The 20,934-nt window shown below is 59.6% G+C and overlaps 1 protein-coding gene across 3 annotated transcripts in view; it reads left to right on the forward strand.

Moving 5' to 3' along the window:
- PXDN (peroxidasin) overlaps positions 1-15,316 on the forward strand; it is a 62,999-nt gene extending 47,683 nt beyond the window's left edge. For all 3 annotated transcript variants that reach the window (XM_061426751.1, XM_061426753.1, XM_061426752.1), the window contains 9 exons: positions 1,610-1,718; positions 2,290-2,447; positions 3,668-5,171; positions 7,689-7,823; positions 8,081-8,289; positions 10,583-10,703; positions 10,839-10,971; positions 12,644-12,754; positions 13,441-15,316. In XM_061426751.1, coding sequence (XP_061282735.1) covers positions 1,610-1,718; positions 2,290-2,447; positions 3,668-5,171; positions 7,689-7,823; positions 8,081-8,289; positions 10,583-10,703; positions 10,839-10,971; positions 12,644-12,754; positions 13,441-13,560 — 2,600 coding nt within the window. In that variant the 3' untranslated portion in view covers positions 13,561-15,316. The remainder of the gene's footprint in view (positions 1-1,609; positions 1,719-2,289; positions 2,448-3,667; positions 5,172-7,688; positions 7,824-8,080; positions 8,290-10,582; positions 10,704-10,838; positions 10,972-12,643; positions 12,755-13,440) is intronic.
- Positions 15,317-20,934: the final 5,618 nt, after the last annotated feature.

Raw genomic sequence — 20,934 nt, forward strand, 5'->3', positions numbered from 1 at the left:
TGATTCAACTCCATGTACTTTGGCATCTAGTATTACTGCTAAAAGTGATTAGTGATTTAAAAATATTTGAATGAGACTTGAAACTTCCATCCCAATTCTGAGAATATGAAAAAATACTGTGTTGAGAACGCTGTGTTTCAGGCATCTGCTCAATGTTAAGTGGCAGCCTGGATGGGCGGGGAGTTCGGAGGAGGATGGATGCATACGTGTGACTGAAGCCCTTTTGTCCACCTGAAACTACCACGCGTTGTTAATCAGCTGCAAGACAAAGTCCAGTCAGGCTGCATTTGAGATCAGTGCCCGGAGGAGGGGGTGCACCCGGAGGATGGGGTGCGCCCGGAGGAAGGGGTGCACCCGGAGGATGGGGTGCGCCCGGAGGAAGGGGTATGCCCGGAGGACGGGGTGCGCCCGGAGCAAGGGGTGCGCCCGGAGGATGGGGTGCACCCGGAGGAAGGGGTATGCCCGGAGCAGGGGCTGCGCCCAGAGGATGGGGTGTGCCCGGAGGAAGGGGTATGCCCGGAGCAGGGGCTGCGCCCGGAGGAGGGGGTGCGCCCGGAGCAGGGGCTGTGCCCAGAGGATGGGGTGTGCCCGGAGGAAGGGGTATGCCCGGAGCAGGGGCTGCGCCCGGAGGAGGGGCTGCACTCGGAGCAGGGGGTACGTCCGGAGGAGGGGCTGCACTCGGAGCAGGGGCTGCGCCCAGAGGAAGGGGTGTACCTGGAGGAGGGGCTGCGCCCGGAGCAGGGGGTGCGCCCGGAGGAAGGGGTGTACCCGGAGGAGGGGCTGCGCCCAGAACCGCTGCATGAAGGCAGCATCTCACCAAGGGCGTTTTCTACCACGTCGAGTTTTCTAGAAGGTTTGCGTATTTTGAAGGAAAAAAGTTACTGTTTAGTTTGTTAAAGTGCACGTTCTTGGTGACCTGTCCTGAGGCGTTTTTAAAGATAAAAGCTTGGTTGGAACAAAGCTGTTTTGTTTAGCAAACTCTAAATGCTGGTAAGTTGAAAAGGAATGAAGAGAGGACAGTGGAAAGGAAGCCATAACTTCAGAGGTGGCAGGTTCAGCAGCGTGTGTGTGCGTGTGTGTGCGTGTGTGTGCATATGTGTGCATATATGTGTGTGTGCGTGTGTGTGTGTGAGCACAGTGCGCAGGCACACAGGCTGGCTGTGGGATGTCTGATCCTCCATGAGGATTAGGACGGGGGGCAGCAGAGCCTTGGGAGGCGAGTGGGCTGAGGTCCAGCAGCAGGAGGGCTGTCTGTCCCTCGGCAGGAGGCGTCACAGCACCCACTGGAGGTTAAAGCCCAGCAGGGCAGGGCGGCCGCTCAGCGGACCTGAGTCGGCCTCCCCGTCAGCTGATACTCTGCTAGAAGAACTTCGGAGTTTTCAGTTACAGCTTCTTTGACCCTTTGTGGTGAATCCTGTGATTTTAAAGCGTCTGCATCTTTCATGCAGTTTGAAAACTGCTTCTAGTAGAATTTGTGATAAAGACACTGAAGGTTTGGAGGGAAAAATAGAAACAGCACTGGAGCGGAGTCTGCGCCGTGGTGTCTGGTCTTTGTTCTGTGACCCGTGTCTGTGTGTGTGCTGGTAACCCACGACCTCCTGCCTCCTAGTTCCCGATGTCAGTCGGAACGGGGACCCGTTTGTGGCCACGTCCATCGTCGAAGCCATCGCAACAGTGGACAGAGCCATCAACTCCACGCGGACACACTTGTTTGACAGGTATGTGCAGAAGCAGTCGCAGCTGTGACCTGCTCGCGGACTGGGTTTACAGAGGGCGTGCGCTTCTCCCACACCAAGCTCTCATCTGATTCCTGGCATAAAGCAGTGTTCTAATCTGCAAATCGTGAACAGCGTTGTGTTAGCTTTTCTGGGGGCTAACAGAAAGGTGTGTCCTTTCCAAGCAGAAGCTGACCTGTGATTCACAAATAGAACATTTCAGAACACTTTTGACTCATTTCTTGGGCTTGTTACTCAGTGAGTTGGCAAAAACAAAGTATTTCTTAAGCCATTCATGCGTTTGCTCATCTTGGCAACCCCCAAGTGTTTTTACTGCGTTTGAATTAAAATAGACTATCTGTGTTTTCTTTCTCTTGACGTAATGAATCACTTATTTTTAGCGTCTTTTGACTTTGTTCCTTTGCTTTGTTGCCTTCCATGGGATGAGTAAGGTACGGTGCTTCCTGTCCATGGAAATGTAGCCGTAGAAACAGTTAACTGCGGTGATTCTTGAGTGACTTTTGTTCTCGGTCATCTGTTCCACTCTTGCCTCCTCGCCCCACGCGCCCGCCAGCCGCCCTCGCTCCCCGAACGACCTGCTGGCCCTGTTCCGGTACCCGCGGGACCCCTACACAGTGGAGCAGGCCCGGGCCGGGGAGATTTTTGAGCGGACGCTGCAGCTGATCCAGGAGCACGTGCGGCACGGCCTGATGGTGGACCTCAACGGAACCAGTCAGTACCCGCAGCGCCACCGTCACAGCCCCTTCCCGGGGTGGGCCCAGCCCGCCTGGCGCCGTGTCTGTGGCGAGCATCGTCACTGCGGTTAGCCTGAGCGGGGACAGTGGGGTGGTTCTCACAGACCTGGTAGGAGAGCGGGTGGGGACGAGAAGTGTGCTCAGCTCAGGGGCTGTGCTGGCCCAGCCCTGGGCCCTGACCCTCAGGTCCTCTGGGCAGAGGGGAGCTCTGGGAGGCCCTGGGTGCAGGTCAGGGGTGCTAGGAGGGTGCTGGTGGGGCCCCAGCAGGTGCTGTGTGGACGCCACCCTCCCCCTGCCCTTGGCATGGGTGCCCCACCATGAAGCTCTGTAGGACCCAAGGGGGTGAGTGCTTGGACGCCACCCTCCCCCTGCCCTTGGCATGGGTGCCCCACCATGAAGCTCTGTAGGACCCAAGGGGGTGAGTGCTTGGACGCCACCCTCCCCCTGCCCTTGGCATGGGTCCCCCCCACCATGAAGCTCTGTAGGACCCAAGGGGGTGAGTGCTCAGGCAGCGTGTGGGAGGCAGCGCTTCCCAGGCTGGCTCTTGGGCTCAGGACTGGGCTTCCTTGGGGCGGCTGTGACTGAGCAGGGGGCCACCCTTGCTTTCTCTCTGGGAGGCAGGAGCTGCCAGAGTTTCGGGTCTGAGCCTGATGCTGGATGCCAGCTGGCGCTGGGAGCCCAGCGTCCTGTCTGATACTGGATGCCAGCTGGCACTGGGAGCCCGGCGTCCTGTCCCTTCAAAGCTCCTCTGGCACAGCCCACCTCCCGAGTGTCCAATCGCCTCTCCCCCGGGCAGGACAGACTCGCCCGTGGGTCTTCCCACCTCCCCGAGTGTCCGATCCCCTCTCCCCCGGCCAGGACGGACTCGCCCGTGGGTCTTCACTGCCCTGTGTGTGGGTGTTTAGGACCCTGTCCTCTGCAGAGGGCCTCTGGCTCCCGTTCCCTGTAAGTCCGGGTCTAGTCGATCCTGCTGGGCTCTGAGATGCTCTGGATGTGTCCAGCCAGAGTGTGGACGAGCGTGGAGCCCTGGGCGTCTGGCCCGGGAGGGCCTGCAGCGGGAGCAGGCGCTGGTGCGTCAGGTCCGCTCCTGCTGGAAGCTGCCCACCTCCCTGCCTTTCCCCTCCCGGGTCCCTGCACACGTCGGGTCCAGCAGGCCCAGCCGTGGGTCGCTGAGCCACGTCTCCTGCCCCCGGCCAGGTTACCACTACAACGACCTCGTGTCCCCGCAGTACCTGAGCCTGATCGCCAACCTGTCGGGCTGCACGGCCCACCGGCGCGTGAACAACTGCTCGGACATGTGCTTCCACCGGAAGTACCGCACGCACGACGGCACCTGCAATAACCTGCAGCACCCCATGTGGGGCGCCTCGCTCACCGCCTTCGAACGCCTGCTCAAGGCCGTGTACGAGAACGGCTTCAACACGCCACGCGGCATCGACCCTGGCCGGCGCTACCACGGGCACCCGCTGCCCATGCCCCGCCTGGTGTCCACGGCCCTCATCGGCTCAGAGGCCATCACCCCGGACGAGCAGTTCACGCACATGCTCATGCAGTGGGGCCAGTTCCTGGACCACGACCTGGACTCCACGGTGGTGGCCCTGAGCCAGGCCCGCTTCTCCGACGGGCAGCACTGCAGCTCGGCCTGCAGCAACGACCCACCCTGCTTCTCGGTGGCCCTGCCGCCCGACGACCCGCGGGCACGAAGCGGGGCACGATGCATGTTCTTCGTGCGCTCCAGCCCCGTGTGCGGCAGCGGCATGACGTCGTTGCTCATGAACTCCGTGTACCCCCGCGAGCAGATCAACCAGCTCACGTCCTACATCGACGCCTCCAATGTGTATGGCAGCTCTGAGCACGAGGCCCGCGCGGTCCGCGACCTGGCCAGCCAGCGCGGGCTGCTGCGCCAGGGCATTGTGCAGCGCTCTGGCAAGCCTCTGCTGCCCTTCGCCGCCGGGCCGCCCACCGAGTGCATGCGGGACGAGAACGAGAGCCCCATCCCCTGCTTCCTGGCCGGCGACCACCGTGCCAACGAGCAGCTGGGCCTCACCAGCATGCACACACTCTGGTTCCGCGAGCACAACCGCGTGGCCACTGAGCTGCTGGCACTGAACCCGCACTGGGACGGCGACACAGTCTACCACGAAGCCCGCAAGCTGGTGGGCGCCCAGATGCAGCACATCACCTTCCAGCACTGGCTGCCCAAGGTGCTGGGCGAGGCAGGCATGAAGATGCTGGGCGAGTACCGCGGCTACGACCCGGGCGTCAACGCCGGCATCGTCAACGCCTTCGCCACGGCCGCCTTCCGCTTCGGCCACACGCTTGTCAACCCTGTGCTGCAGCGGCTGGACGAGGACTTCCGGCCGCTGGCCCTGGGCCACGTGCCGCTGCACAAGGCCTTCTTCTCTCCCTTCCGCATCGTCAACGAGGGCGGCATCGACCCGCTGCTCCGCGGCCTCTTCGGCGTGCCCGGCAAGATGCGCGTGCCGTCCCAGCTGCTCAACACAGAGCTCACCGAGCGGCTCTTCTCCATGGCACACACGGTGGCGCTGGACCTGGCCGCCATCAACATCCAGCGCGGCCGCGACCACGGCGTGCCGCCCTACCACGAGTACCGCGTCTACTGCAACCTGTCGGCCGCCCACACCTTCGAGGGCCTGAAGAATGAGATCAAGAGCCCCGAGATCCGGGAGAAGCTGCAGCGGTGGGTGTGGGGGCCGCGTGGGGCGGGGCCGAGCCCGGGAGGGTGGGGTGGAGCGTGGAGTTAGAGACGGGAGGCCGCTGGGTGCGCCTGCTGTGGCCCCGGAGCCGGCAGGACGGTGAGTCCTGAGCCCTGAGGTTTGTCCACGTTCCCAGGGTCCCTGCCCCGTAGGTGGCAGCTTCCACTCTTCCCGGGAGAGACGTCCCTGGGCTGGGGGGACAGAGGTGTGAGGAGACCTGCTGCATGGGGCAGGGGCCCCGGGAAGCCCTGGGCAGCCCGTCCTCCCGGGAGCAAAGCAGCAGCCAAGCTTGGGCTCATCAGGCCTGCTGAGAGGGGCTTCCCCCCATGCCAGCCTGCTCCCCGGGCCCTGTGCATCTAGACCGTGGATTGACCGAGCTCTCAAGACCCACCAGCCTCTCTCCTTGTGTCCAGTCTACTCTGGCTCCTCCAGTCCTGTGTTTCACATCATTTATTCCGGTGTTTCTGACCTGGTCTTTAGTGGAGGTGACCACTCACGGGGAACCCTCGCAGCCGCTGGTCAGCTGGTCCCTGTGCATGTGCAGTAGTTTCTCTCACATTTGAACGAGTCTTTTAGAAAGGAAAACGATGCTTTCTTGTAAAGGCTCACTCTGGGTGTGCTCCGGACTCTCCTGTTCTGTACAAGGTGGGCCGCTGGCTCCTAAGTTACAGGCTTAACCCTGAGGCTCAGCTGTGCTCCCCTGGGGCCGGGCCCGTGCCTTCTGGGGGAAGTGACGCCTTGCTCATGATTCACTGCAGGTTGTAAGTAAGTGAGCACTGTCATCCACTCAGTTTAACGTGCTCCAGTCTTGGTTTAAATCACAGTGTCAGGTGGCCGGATTCGTAGACGATCACCCTCCTGTCCAAGACCTTGCGTCCCAGGGCTGCTCAGCTCGGGGGTGTGGACGGTCAGTGTCTTTCACGCTTGAATATCCCTGTTGTTCTCGTCTAGAGGGACAAGGTCATTTCCCCAGGGTTTGTCCCTTGCCCGACTTACATCATCACCCTGCGAAGGACCTGCTCTCCAGCCCAGCCCTGTTGGGAGTTGCGGGACCCGGGCCAAATGCATGACCCGCCCACACGGGGGTCCCACCTCTCCCTTCCCCTGCGTCAGGCCCCACTAAGAGTGGGAGTGAGAGGGGTGTCCCAGAGGAGAGGTGACGCGACAGCGGGTCCCAGCCTCGGCCCCTGAGCCCGCCAGGGAAGGGAGGCCTCTGGACGGAGGAGCAGGAGCGAGTGGTCCCCGCTGTGTTGGTGGTGTCTGACCAGATCCATTCCCAGCAGCCTGGTGTGAGTGGAGGAGTGACCTTGCCTGGGGGCTGTGATCATCCAGGTGCCCTCTCCATCTGGGTCTGCGCCCCCAGCGTGGGGGCGTCCCGTGCAGGCCAGTTGTTCAGGTTGGGGCAGAGGGGGAGCCCCACCTGGGAACAGGGTGTCTCCTCTGGGAAAAGCCCCCTCAGGCAGAGAACCAAACTCTCCTGGCTCTTCCTGATGATTGCCACCTGAACCGAAGTTCAGCGTGAACTTGCGGGCGCTGAGGGCGGCCTCACGCTGACCCCGCTCCCGAGATGAGCAGCTCTGCAGACGGCCCTGCCCACCCTTGCCCAAGGTCAGCATCCCAGGTCCGAGAGGGTGGAAGAGGCGTCTCGATTACAGGATGCGTAGGACTTGGAAGAGTTTGACGAAAGGGCTTGTCCTTGGACGTCTAAGCCTTGCTGACTTAGTCTTTTGTCCCGTGTCCGTTAGTGAGTAGGTTCCTCACAGGAGACACGTGTCCGGTGTTGGGGAGACGCCTGCGTCTTCGGAGCGTGTGCCTCCAGTGGTTCGTAGCTTCGTCTTCGTGTGCTTCTGCGACGGGGGCTGTGGAAGGTTCACACTAAGACCTCAGGCTGTCTTTGAGCAGTCAGGAAGATTTGGTTTTAATTTCCTTCCTTGTGTTTTCTGGGCTTCTCTAAACTTTGTATAATAAACATCTCTGTGTGTGTATTTTACCATGTGTGTATAAACAGGAAGCAGGAATGTTTCTTTAAAATACGGCTGAGAGATGCTTTAAAGAAGGAGCTGGATTGTCATTGTTAAGTGAAGGTCTGAGTCACGTCAGACGGTGATGGAGGGCAGCACGAGGCTTTTTCTGTTCCTGCCGTGCTCTGCACTATGTCAGGATGGCCGAGCTGTCCAGGGCGCGGGTTCAGGTCGCAGCCTTCCTGGAGGCGTGGGCTCGAATCCCACTTTCGACAATGCTCGTCTTGGGCTTCCCTGGTGGCTCAGATGGTAACGAATCTCTCTGTCATGAGGGAGTCAGTCCCAGGTTCGATCCCTGGGTCGGGAAGATCCTCTGGAGGAGGAAATGGCAACCCCCTCCAGTATCCTTGCCTGGAGAATCCCAGGGACAGAGGAGCCTGGTGGGCCGCAGTCCACGGGGTCGCAGAGGGTCGGGCGTGACGTGCGCCTGGCGCTCCCCGGGCCCCGGCGCTGAGTCTGAGGCTCCGCTCCTTCTCGCAGGCTGTACGGCTCCCCGCTCAACATCGACCTGTTCCCGGCCCTCATGGTGGAGGACCTGGTGCCCGGCAGCCGCCTGGGACCCACCTTGATGTGTCTGCTCAGCACGCAGTTCAGGCGCCTTCGGGACGGGGACAGGTAAGCCCCAGGAGCTCAGCGGGCACCCCGGGCAGGGGTGTTCCCAGAGAGTGGCCGGTGCTGGTTCGGCAGTGACTGCTGCTGGTCTTAGCGCGGACTTCTCCTCTCCTCGGGTTGCTCAGAGCTCTGTCACCTAAGCACGTGACTCTCAGGTCTGTGTCGTGAGCGGAGCTGAGCGTGAGGACGGTCTTAACCAGCTCCTGGGGCTGCGACCTCGCCAGGCTCTCTCTGACCCCACTCTCGCTCCGGGGACGCAGGCTGTGGTACGAGAACCCGGGGGTCTTCACTCCCGCCCAGCTCACCCAGATCAAGCAGAGCTCGCTGGCCCGCATCGTGTGCGACAACGCCGACAACATCACGCGTGTGCAGAGGGACGTGTTCCGCGTGGCCGAGTTCCCGCACGGCTACAGCAGCTGCGACGAGATCCCCCGCGTGGACCTCCGAGTGTGGCGGGACTGCTGTGAAGGTGCGCGGCTTCCCACCCTCCGCTGACAGCTGGGCGGAGCGCGGGCTGGGGTCAGCACAGCAGGGGACAGGCGGAGACGGGGGCCTGGGGGGCGGCCAGCCCTGAGCGTCCCCGCTGGGCAGCGCTGTGGAACCTGGACGTGGTGAGTGACTGTGACGAGTCTGTAAAGCCAAGAGAAGGAGTTAGTATGAGAGCTGAGACACTCAGTGAAAGAAACAGAGGGCACAGCGTTGATGCAGGAAGCGCCTAGTGTTCCTTGAAAGCCTCCCACGCGCCTACATCTGACAGCCGCCTGCTTGTACCTGTGGTTCCCTGGTGGCTCAGTGGTGATCTGCCTGCAATGCAGCAGAGTCCGGTTGGATCCCTGGGTTGGGAAGACCCCCTGGAGAAGGGATAGGCTACCCACTCCAGTATTCTTGCCTGGAGAGTCCCACGGACAGAGGAGCCTGGTCTGGTGCCTACCGCCCACGGGGTTGCAAAAGAGGTGGACACAGCTTAGCAACTAAGCAATAAATCTGAACCTGCAGGTAAAAGATGAATAAGAAACGTGAACAGTGTGTCGGAGATAAAGTCGATCTTTTTAAATGTGTGCTGTGTGTCCTAAATGCCGAGAATAACTTCTGTAAGCAGAGAGGCATGCTGTGAACACTCCTGAGGAAGCGAGGGGCGATGGCAGGCGCCCGCAGGCCTCTGGGAGCCCGGGAGGCCCGTTTCTGGATGTGCCATCCAGGCTGCGCAGGGGCCAGTGTCTCCCCACGAGGCTCCTGCTCCGCATTCTGGGTTCTCCTTTGAACGTAGCTTTGGCTTTATTCAGACTGTGATCAGAGACCTAGGGAACACTGCAGCGGGGAAACACCGAGGGCCCGTTCCGGTGGTGACCCCACGGGTCACACAGCCGTGGCTGAGGTGGCCCCGAGCCCCAGCCCTTGGCCCGCCATGCTGGCGGGCACAGGTGCAGAATCCAGTTTTCCCTCCCGTGTCTTCTTCCTGAAGAAGTCCAGCCTAGGTCGTTCCCATTAGTAATTGGTCTTAATTCGCTGTTCTTTTCATTAGTAAGTATTGAAATCTGGGTTGATATGTGTGGGTGTTATGTGAGTGTTTGTAGCCTCTCTCTGCACGTGTATGATGTACGTGTAATGTATAATATGCTAAATATAATGTATATGACAAATGTGATTTACAATGTTGTAGAATTCACTTAAAATTTAAAGTTTTGCTCTGTGTATTCCCAAGTTTGCAAAGCATTTAATTCTTATTTTTATAGCTCTTGGGAACTTGGGATCTTGTTTTTCTTTCTTAAAAAAAATACTTTGACTGGTTTATTAAGGTTGCAACAGTTTTCCACATATATGGCAAAGAATTTTATTTTTTGTGTTCACAGAAAGCAGTTCTATTTGAAAATCATAGGGAAAAGCCAGTTTTTTTAGATACAGAAACTCCATTTTCTGATAGCTTTACCAGACTCCCTGTAGTTGTCGAGGAAGGGACGAATTCAGGTTTGCTGTTTTTTGCCCCAAACCCAAGTCCTCCGAGAGCCTGAGCCCTGATCCAGACTTGTCCTCTGTCCGTCCCCAGCCTCTTCAGCGGGACGGCAGAGGTGTAGGTGCTTGGCGCAGCTCTGACCTCCTTTCTTCTGGATTCCTCTCCTCTTAGCTGTCTGAGGCACAGCCCTGATAGGACACAACTTAGAAGAGTTGCTTTATGAGCTTTATCTGTGTTTCTTTTAGTCCAAGAGTCGTACCTAAAAAGCGGCAGGAAAAAGAGAGCTCAGTTTGACAGGACCAGATGTCAATTGCTGTTAACGTTTCACTTCCCTGAGTACGAAAGGGCCGCTTGACACAGCCTTGAGCTGCGTCTCAGTCATGTTTTTGTTTGATCCAAGTGTGGAAGTAGCACGTGTGGGAAACCCAAGGAGCTCCATCTGGGAACATCTTTTTCTTTGGATCAAAGTGATGAATTTCAGCTTCTCTGTGGGCTGATGAGTCATAGAGAGGAATCCATTCCCGTGTGCCGTTTTGAAAGAGTCGTAGAAATTACTGAAATAAAGTCTCCTGGGTTGGGCAGGATGGCGGGTGTGTGCCCCACTCGGGGGCTGGGCTGTGCTGGGGGGAGCGTGGGGGGGCCACAGGCTCCAGGCCCCTCGCCCGGGGTAGCAGGGAGCTGAGTGCAGGGCGCCTCCGCCCCCTGTGATGTGAGCACCTCTCGTGTCCTTCGGGAGGGAAGGTTCTCTCCCAGACGTCCTTGATGTCCTTCGTGAGAGTCGCCAACCCTGACCTGTACACTTTGCCCACAGACTGCAGAACCCGCGGCCAGTTCAATGCCTTCTCCTACCACTTCCGAGGCAGGCGGTCTCTTGAGTTCAGCTACCAGGAGGATGAGCCAGCCAGGGAGACGGGGCCCGGGAAGGTGCCAAGGTATGACCGAGCCCCTGGCTGGCCCTCGAGCGTGCAGGGTGCCCCACGCGTCTGCCCGTCCACGCACCTCGTGCTGCAGCCTGGGAGCCCACGCCAGCGGCTCCATCCCTGAGTGCCCCTTGCCTCTCTGAGCAGAGCCGGGAAGCCCCGGGTACCTCCCAGTAACACCACAGACCCCTCCTTGGAGCAGCTGCAGGGGGCAGGGACCACCGACTTCCGGGAGTTTGTCCTGGAGATGCAGAAGACCATCACGGACCTCAGGAAGCAGGTGGGCGGCTCCCCATCCCCACCCCACCCCGGGCCCCGGCCCCCTAGCCTCCCTTCCAGCCTGCGTGTCCCTCTGCGGCTGTGAAGAGAGTGTGTTCCGGCAGCCCTTCGTCCTTGGCCCTGGAGCCTCAGCAAGGCCACATTTCTCTCTCTGCTTTCAGCCTGGCTCCGGCCAGGCCTCACGGAGTCGCTCTTGGGCTTATGGGACTGGGGGTCCTCGGCATGAGAAGGGGCAGAGGGTCCCCTAGAATGCTGGCCAGAGCGGCCACGGAGCCCACACACCACGAGTGGCTCAAGGTCAGGGCCACGCAGAATTCAAGCCTTGAGTCCTGCCCAGAGCGGCCCCTCCAGGGATGGCAGTTAGGCCTCTGCTCCCAGAGCCACAGGGTTTGACGGAGGTCAGATCCCCTTGGATGGCGGGGTAGGGGCGCTACACATCCCCAGGCGGGTCCTGGGCCCGTCCCCGAGGCCTGCAGAGGGCAGTGCCCCACCCCACCCGGGCACACGCGGGGGTCTCTGTGTGCGTTCACGTAGCGGGATGAGGGCGTGAGGTGTCAGGCTGAGAAGTCTGCAGATCTCAGGTTGTGCTGAGGCGGGTTTGGGATGCCGGAGGCCCCTCCCGCCTCTGGGAGCCTCGGTCCTCAGCTCGGGGGACGCGGCGTCTTCTGTTCAGCCCCTAGTAGAGGCGTGCTGGCCACTCCGCAGCCGCTGTGTGTCTGCCCTGCGGCGTCTCCTCTGCCCGGGGGGCCCTTTGTGCTAGCTGAGTGGGTCACAGGCGGGAGGGAGGGGTCATGGAGGGCCCAGCCCGGCTCAGCACCCTGCAGGGTCAGGGCTTGGGCGGGAAGCCCCCCTACCCTGCGCCTGGAGCCGGAGACGCAAACCCTCACAGGCCCTGAGCCGATGGCACGGGGCATCCCGAGGGCCCAGCCATGGGGGCTGCACCCACCGTGGGGTTAGTACCTGTGTCCAGTTGGCCGGATCCCCGACCCCCAAGAAGGGGTGGAGGGCAGGGTGGGGGTCAGACCACTCTGCTCAGATGGGTCAGGCTGCCTGAGGAAGGAAGGAGGCAGGCGGGGCAGCGAGAGCCCCCCAGTGCCTGTCCCAGGCCTCAGTCTCAATGGCCGCCCCGCCCCCCGCCCAGGCTCCTGTCCTGGATCTCAGTCTCAGTGGGGTGGGGGTTCTCCCCTCTCAGGTGCCCCCGAGGGAGCCGGGCCAGGGCTCTTGGACTGTCACGACCAGGGCCCAAGGGCCCCCAGCCTCCGTCAGCCTCAGCACTGCCCCCAGCAGGGCTGTGTGCCTTCGGGCTCCAGGGCAGTCCCAGCCCAGCACTGCTTTGAGAAGCTGTTGAGAACGTTTTTGTTGCCCAGTCCGGCATCCGCCTCCTCTTTGCTCCTGTCCGAGGGTCCTCTCCTCCTCTTCACGCACCACTGGGCCGCATTTCTGGCCCAGGCACTTCTGGCCTCAGACACGGGCGTGGTGGGGCGTCAGGCAGTTGTCATGCAGGTTTGGGACGCGCTTGAAGCTCCAGGAAGGGGCTTTGGGGTCTCTCTCAGCCCCGTCGTCTCTCTCGGGTTTGGGGTCTCTCTCATCCGTCCTGAGACGCTATCTCGAGTGGCAGAGCGGGAGCGGGCGCTGAACGGTGTGCGAGCACCCGCACGTCTGCTTTGCTGCAGATAAAGAAACTCGAGTCTCGGCTCGGCACAGACTGCGTGGACGCAGACGGCAGCTCGCACGCGGACGGGGCTGAGTGGACTCGGGATCCCTGCACCATTTGTGAATGCCGCGTGAGTGTGCGCCCGGGCAGGCCCCGGGGGTCCGAGCTCTCAGCTGCGGGGTCCCCTCTCTCTTCCCTCGGGAGCTGGGGCTCTCCCCCACCCAGAACCATACGTAAAGGTTGACAGGCTCTCCCCCAGAACCATACGTAAAGGTTCACGGGCTCTCCCCCACCCAGAACCCTACGTGAAGGTTGACGGGCTCTCCCCCCAGAACCGTATGGGGACCCTGCCGCGCCTGGTCAGCACAGGAGTGTCCACACAGGCGAGGAGGGGCAGCTCCCTGTCTCTGAGCGAATGGATGGAGCAGGCAGCAGGGGCCTCGGGGGTGGGCCTGGCAGGGCCCAGCCCAGGAGGGGCTTTGCAGCGGAGTTGGGAGCCAGCTGGGGATGGGTTTGTCCCCTGGGCGGGCAGAGCAGCGGTCTGGTGTCCCTGCTGTTGTCTGGTTTGGACACAGCCCTGCTGCCCAGCTCCTCTGTAGCCAGTCTGGTCAGCATGCAGGGATGTGATCCCCGGGGCCCCCAGGGCGAGGCTGACAGCCGGGGCCAGCAGGGAGCCTCTGGAAGGAGCCGGGTGTCTGCTGTAGAGGGGAGTCAGCTGCCCTTTTAACCCCAGAATCCCCCCAGGAGGCCAGCCCAGTGGGCCAGGCACACCTGGGGCGGCTCCCAGGGCTGACGGCTCCGCGCTCTCCCTTCCAGGACGGGCAGGTCACCTGCTTCGTGGAGACTTGCCAGCCGGCTGACTGCCCAGCGCCCACCAGGGTCGGCGGGGCCTGCTGTCCCGTGTGCCCGGGAGACTCCACGGGGACGCAGCCCTGAGCGTCTGCGAGCCCGGAGCTTGTCCCAGCCCTTGGGAGCGAGGCCGCGTAGGCGGCGAGGCTGGGACGCGGGGGCCGCGGCTCGGGGAACCCCGGCCTGAGCGCTCGCCAGCAGACCACGGGGCAGACGCGTGCCTGACTCCATGTTAAGGCTTCTCAGGGTTCTATTTAATTTTTTTTAATGAAAAATTGGTGCTACTATTAAATTGCACAGTTCAATCATTTAGGCTCCTAATTGATTTCACCTAGTATCACCGTTTCTTCTCAACTGAAAGTTAGTCCCGCCGGTCCCGGCTCCAGAAGCGTGCAGAGCGGAGCCGGCGGAGGAGGGACGCAGGATTTGAAAGAGAATCCGTCCCTGGCAAACAGCGGTCGGCATGGACGTGTGGCGGCAGCACGGGCGGCCAGAGCAAGCCCCCTGCGCCCGCGCCCTCGGCCCCTGCAGCTCCGCGGGCCCTGCCGTGGAAGCCGCAGCGCTCCCCCGTGACCGGCACACACGCTGCTGGGTGTGGACCAGGTGGGACGGCGGCCCGTCCCCACCAGCATCGCCCGCGGCCACGCTCGCCCTGCTCTGCCGCCTGGCTTCGCCCGCCAGAGTCCACGGACGAGCCACCACGCTCTCGATCCCTGTTCCGACGGGAGGAACGCGAGTGTCGGGGACTTTCTGACTTCAGGTTGTGAGAGTGCGTTCAAGAAAAGCAGCCGGTCCCTATACCTCATTCGTTTCCCCGCCGCGTGTGACGTTGGATGAAACTTCACCCACGTTTTAGCTTTAGATACGGCAGAAACAGCACATCCACTCCGCTCGAGTTCTCGTAGGATTCAGTGAGAAACAACTTCCATACCTCACGGTCTCTGTCTTTTTACTCGACCAGAACCTCCTGTTTGGTTCCAAATGCAAAGTGGTCTGTGTTCTGAGAAACAGGTCCCTGGGTCTCCTGCTCAGTGCTCAGACCTGAGTGTCCAGCGCCAGCCGGGCCCTGTGCTGGGTGCAGACACGGTGCCCGCCCGCGCTTCCTGGGAGCCCTCTGGGGACCCGGCCACCTCGGCCATGTGGGCGAGTCCGGAGCTGGTGGTACCATGTGCAGCCTGTCACGGGCGCGGGGGAGAGGAGGCAGGTCTCCAGGAGGAGTCCAGCAGGTGCCAGGCACGTTGGAAGCCTGGTCCCAGCGCGGCCCGCCTTCTCCCCGCAGAGGAGACCCCAGTGCCTGCTGGGTCGCATTCCAGCCGGGGGGCAGGCAGCGGCTCTACACACGGTCGGCTGGACTTCTGAGCGCACATCACTGGTGATCGGATAGTACAAGCTCCAGTGTTCCCGGGCACAGGGCTTCTCTTCACACAGCAGGCAGGCTGGGTAAACAGTCAGGCCTTGGCACCCATCTCTGCAGACAGGAAACGGTTCGCTTTGTCTGAGGTAGATGGTTATGTAAGTTGCTCAGGTATGAGATCCCGCAGTCTGGAGCGTGTGGAGTCTGAAGGCGCCCTCGTGCGGAGGACGTGGGGACTGGGGTGGCTTTGTCCTGCCCGTGGGGCGGCCGTCTGGGGTGGGCCGTGCGCGCCGGGCAGCAGCCCCACGAGGACGCGGTGCGTGCGTGCCCACTGGACGCGGTGTGTGTGTGCCCACTGGCCCTTCCAACCAGATGTTTGCTGCCAGCAAGTGCCCTCCTGCTCACTGTAATCAGCCCATCACCAAAGAGACATTTGCACTATGTAACGATGCCTTCGGTTCCAATAAACGGGCCACGTTCCCAAACAGAGCACAGGTCTTCCTTTCATGAGCCGATTGGGAGGCGGGTCCCCGAGGGGCTGGGCCCTTCACAGAGAAACGGGAAAGGGGAAGGGCAACTCGGGGGTATTCAGAGAGGGCTCGTCTCTCTTCCTCACGGCTGGGTGATGTCCTGGGGACCCAGCTGGCCACCTTGTTGAGAGTCTCGGGCAGGTCGGGGTGAGCTCCCAGGAGAAAGCTGCAGCCCCCGCCCCACCCCCAACGTTTCTGGCTCTGGCTGGAAATGCTGTGGACAGCTGTGCAGCCCGTGGTGCCCTGGGCCCAGGCGGGATACAGGATGGGGTCCTGAAGGGACCTGGAAGTCATATGAGGGGTCTTTGCAGGAGCATCATGACTGTCCATGGAAATACCATGAGAAAATAGATCGGGAAGATTAAGAATTGATTTTTTTAAAGTTGCCAAACCTGTCAGAGCTTGTAACGAGACCCTTTGAACTTTCACAGCTGTGCTGAGTCCGCATCACTGATGGTCTCCTGGGGGTCTCATGGGTCATGGAGGGGACTGGGGAGAAGGACTCAGCTCTTCCTTCCGGTGACAGATATCACGTGACATTTTGTGTGAGGTGGAAGACACTTCCCCGCACTTGTGCTTGGGTGTTTCAGGATCGCCGGGAGCTGGAGCCCCGAGACCCGGGTGGGGCGGCTGCAGAAGGGCGTGTGGGCAAAGGCCGACAGAGATGGTGGCCGAGGGGGACGTGGGGGCTGGGCTGTGGGCCTGGAGCCCGGCCAGCCGGACATCCCCCTGCTTCCCCGAGACCAGCCCCATGCTGGCTGCATGCAGCCGCCCCGCCGTGCCCACCAGCCCTGGGGGGGACTGAGGCCCCTGGCCGTGGAAGGACAGCAGTCTGAGCTGGGGTTGAGGGAAGAACCGCCTTCGGGCAGGTTCTGAGCAAGCCCAGCGGTGGGGCACCTGGGTTTCAGGGTCAACGCTGCTCGCCTGGAAGCTGCCTCAGCCAGAGGATGGTGCCTGAGGAGGAGGGGTCAGCTCACCGGCCCACCTGAGCTCAGGTGCTCGCCACCGGCAGTCGCCAGGAGACAGATCAGGCCCCCGCCTGGTCAGTGGTTGACACGGAGTTGAGCGCCATATGCCATTTTAACAGAAGATGGATGCTGTAAAACCGGCAAAAGTCATTTGTATCTTGCTTTAGAAAGTAAGGAGAGAGATATAAAAAAACCAACAAGGAGATTAGATTATAGGTGGAGATTGAAAAGAGGCACATGGAGGGCTTTTGAGATGATTATGAAAAGTGAAAAAGTGAAAGTGTTGGTCACTCAGTCGTGTTTGACTCTTTTTAACCCCATGGACTGTGGCCCGCCAGGCTCCTCTGTCCATGGGCGTCTCCAGGCCAGAATACTGGAGTTGGTTGCCATTCCCTTCTCCAGGAGATGTTCCTGACCCAGGCATCGAACCTGGATCTCCTGCATTGCAGGCAGATTCTTTACCATCTGAGCCACTAGGAAAGCCATTTTTTTCACCTTTGAGATGATTATGACAACATCTATTTCCTGATCTTGGTGGTTTTCATGAGTTTCTTTATAATAATGTATTAAGCTGTCAATTGGCTTTTAGGTATTTTTTGCATATTTTATTTCATAATAAAAATCTGAAGTCATTAAATATTACAGATTTAAGCAATTTCAACAACTGGGGAGCAGGGACGTCTCTGTACTTTCAATTTTCTTGTAAGCCTAACATCTCCTTTAAAATATAAGGTCTTCATGTAAAGAAAAAGGAGAATGTATGGAAACATTCCTAGTGCCTTCTTAAAATATTTACAACTATTTCCTGTGGGGGAAAATGTGTGCTCAGGGCCGTAAATGGGGCTTCCTGGGTGTGTCAGTGGTGAAGAACCTGCCGGCCAGCGCAGGAGACACAGGTCTGATCCCTGGGTCGGGAAGGTCCCCTGGAGGAGGGCGTGGCAACCCACTCCAGTGTTGTTGCCTGGAAATTCCATGGACAGAGGAGGCTGGCGGGCTGCAGTCCACGGGGTCGCACAGAGTCGACCGTGACTGAGTGAGCACATGCTCAGTGACATAAATATTTGCGTTCCATTTGCCAAATGATTTGCCAGAAGATTCCTTCATGTGCTTAGTGAATCACATGCATTAATGTATTTGGGGCAAAAAAAAGTATTTTCTGACAGAGTTTCAGGAAGGCATCTGAGGTTTTTCTGGTTTTACCCCCTCATCACCTCCCGCAGCTGTAGCCACAGGACGCCAGGACCTTTGAGACAGGAAATGAGGGAGCAGGACAGTGATCGGGGTGGGTCTCCCCACAGTTGCCAGAGCCCTGGACTCCCTGGAATCCCCACCGTGGACGGTGGGAGCCCTGGCTTCAACAGTGGCGCGGGTCAACCTGTAATTGCAGAGGAGAGACAGTGGGCAGGAGGCGGGGGCGCGGGCCCCAGGCCCACCCTCGGGGAAGGAGCCCTGGGGGACCCAGATCTCAGCCCCCTGGGTCCCTGCGGCCCGGCCCGAGCCTGCCCTCTGTCCCGTCCCGTCTCTCCTGGTCCACGTCTGTCCTGTCCCGTGTCTGTCGTGCACCATCGGCTCCTCTCAGAACATGTTCCTCCTTTGCGGGCGCCCCTTTGGGGACCGTCCTGAGTCTTGAACGTGGCTCCTGTGACAAAGGCCCTGGGCAGACACGCTCTTGCTTCCGCAGATGTGGAGCGCTAAGCCTTCCGCTGGAAATCTTGTGGATTCTCCACCTTTTATGTTCATGGTAACAGATACTCTCAAACCCAAACCTTGAGCATTGACAGTGAGGTCACATGTTTGAATTTGGAAGGTTCCAGAAACTCCAGAGGTGCCTATTTTAATGTCTGTGAAATTTGTTAAAAGTGACTCAGTCTTATTTTCTCCTTTAGCGTCTGAAGTTTTTTGTTCAGAGGCAGGAAGCCCGGCCAGGTCTCAGGGTCGTTCCCCAAATAGCTCTTCCTGGTATTCTAACTTAACAGAGCGGCCTTGGAGTTGGGGTTTGCCCCTTAGTGGGTCTGACCGTCAGCCCAGTGCTGGCCCAGTCACTGCTGCCAGGAAGCCTGTCTGGCAGAAACAGCTGCTCTGTGGGCCTGCGGTGTCATGGGGGTGGAGCGGGGGCCGGGGGGTGGGGAGGAGACTGTCCTTTGTCGCTGGCACGGGCGGTCCGAGGGTGGAAGCGTGAGCCCCAGGTGGCTTCCCAGTCCTGGAGGTTTGGAGGAGAGGGTGTGGGGTCGTCTGATCGTCACTGTAACCTCCCTTTCCGCTCATCGAGCATCATCTCAGGCTTCATAGAAGAGATCCTGCTGGATGTGTTTTACCAAAGCTGAATCTCAGCCATGGGCTTGGATTGAAGCCCCGACTTTCGGAGCTGAGACACCCGCGTCCCTCGCTTTCCCATCACCCTCACCCTTCCCAGCACAGAGCCTCTGTCCTGTTGCTTTGTCCTCTTTGAGCAAAACAAAACGGGGACCACGGACGGAGCCTCTGCTGGGTGACTTAGTTTGCAGCTTTTCTCACGGGAAGTTCCTGGAAAACACTGCTGTTTGTGTTCTTTAGAAATTACGGCACCAGAAATTAACTCAGAGAATAGCCAGGGTCATCATTTCTTGTAAACGTGCTTCGGTGTCAGTGGGATCAGAGGGCCGGGACGTGGTGCCACCCTGGCCTCTTGTCCATGGAGCATCTCCGCCAGGCTGGGTTGCCCTCTGCGCCCGCGACCCCCGACACTCACCGATGTTGGAAACTGGGGACCCGAGACTCAGACCTGCTTCTTGCAATGCTGAGGCCAGAGCTCTTCATTTCAGCAGATGTGGGGACCATGAGCACGTATGCTAACCCGACTTCCTGCTACGCTTCCCCCAGATGCTGCCAGAAGCCCCGAGTTGCCTGCGTGCTCCGCACACATCGCAGTTCTGTAACTTCAGGAGGCTGGAGGTTTACGACGTGACTTCTGGTTTGTGCTCGACTGCAGTTGTGGCTACGTTTCTATTAGCTTACCAGGACGTTGTGCCCAGGCCGTTTACGTATATAGTTTAATTCCACACCACCTGTTCCTGCTGTGCAGACAGCGGGGGTTCAGGCCGAGCGCCTGGCACGGCCCAGGCTTTGACACATGCATGAGTGTGGCTTTCACACGTGTGAGTGTGGCTCCCCTCTGGCTGAGTGTGCACAGCCACGCTCCTGGGGCCGCCGGGCTTCGAGACCTACCCCGTCCCGCCATTAGTTCTTAGAATAGCGGTCAGCGCTGACCCATGTTTTCCTGCAGACGGGGGAGGGAGAGGGTGCTGAGGTATTTCAGGGGCTGCTTGAACTGAACGGCAACAGAGTTTCAATGAAGAAATGGCCCCGTTTGACCCAGAGAAACGAAACAGGAGGCCGACAGCGGACCCCAGCTCTCGCCAGGGCCGGGGGGGCAGGTACTCCAGGCCCGCCCCAGCCTCCTCCCCGTGGGACTGAGTCCCGGGCCCTCATGCCCCTGCCCCGCGTTTGTGTCTGCCCTTGTTCACATCCTCATTACCTGAGCTATTCTTGTGACCCTGCACCCTCCTCTGCTCCCTGCCTCAGCCCCTGGCAACTGACCGCTCCGGGAAAGTGCTCCGTGTGGCTGCCCTCCACTCCCTACGTGTCTTTCCTGAGCTCTTAGGTCTCGGCCAGTCACAGACTCCTTAGGGGCCCCCCTCCCTGTGTCTCCATGAATTCCTACTTGGCACAGAAACACTATGGCCGCTCCCCAGCCATAAGAAAGAAGGACACAGTGCCATTGGCCGCGACAGAGATGGACCAGAGATGATCATCCTAAGAGAAATAAGTCAGACAAAAGCAAACATCATAGGATATCATTTATATGTGGAGTCTGAAAAACAATACAAGTGGACTTACAAAAGAGAAAACAGCCTCACCGACGACAGAAAACAGACTTACGGTTGCCAAAGGAGGACGGTTGTGGGGAGGGGTAAACCAGGAGGCTGGGGTTTACATACACACACTACTGTATGTGAAACAGATAACTAATAAGGACCTACAGGGTAACACGGGAGCGCTACTCAACAGGCTGCAATGGCCTAATCGGAAAATGGTCCAGATGCCCTACGTGCGAGACGATGAGGCTGCTGGAACTGTGCAGAGGCCTAAATATGGTGTATAATCGAATCACTTTGCTCCATACAAGGAGAAGGCAGTGGCACCTCACTCCAGTACTCTTGCCTGGAAAATCTCATGGACGGAGGAGCCTGGTGGGCTGCAGTCCATGGGGTCGCTAAGAGTCGGACACGACTGAGCGACTTCACTTTCACTTTTCACTTTCACGCATTGGAGAAGGAAATGGCAACCCACTCCAGTGTTCTTGCCTGGAGAATCCCAGGGACGGGGACCCTGGTGAGCTGCCGTCTATGGGGTCACACAGAGTCAGACACGACTGAAGCGACTTAGCAGCAGCAGCAGCTCCATACAAGTATTGTAAATCAACTATACCTGCGTGCATGCTAAGTTGCTTCAATCGTGTCCAGCTCTGCAACCCCATGGACTGCCAGGCTCCTCTGTCCATGGAATTCTCTAGGCAAGAGCACTGGAGTCGGTTGCTATGCCCTCCTCCAGGGGATCTTCCTGACCTACC

Source organism: Bos javanicus, chromosome 8 (assembly GCF_032452875.1).
Source record: "Bos javanicus breed banteng chromosome 8, ARS-OSU_banteng_1.0, whole genome shotgun sequence".
NCBI lineage: Eukaryota > Metazoa > Chordata > Mammalia > Artiodactyla > Bovidae > Bos > Bos javanicus.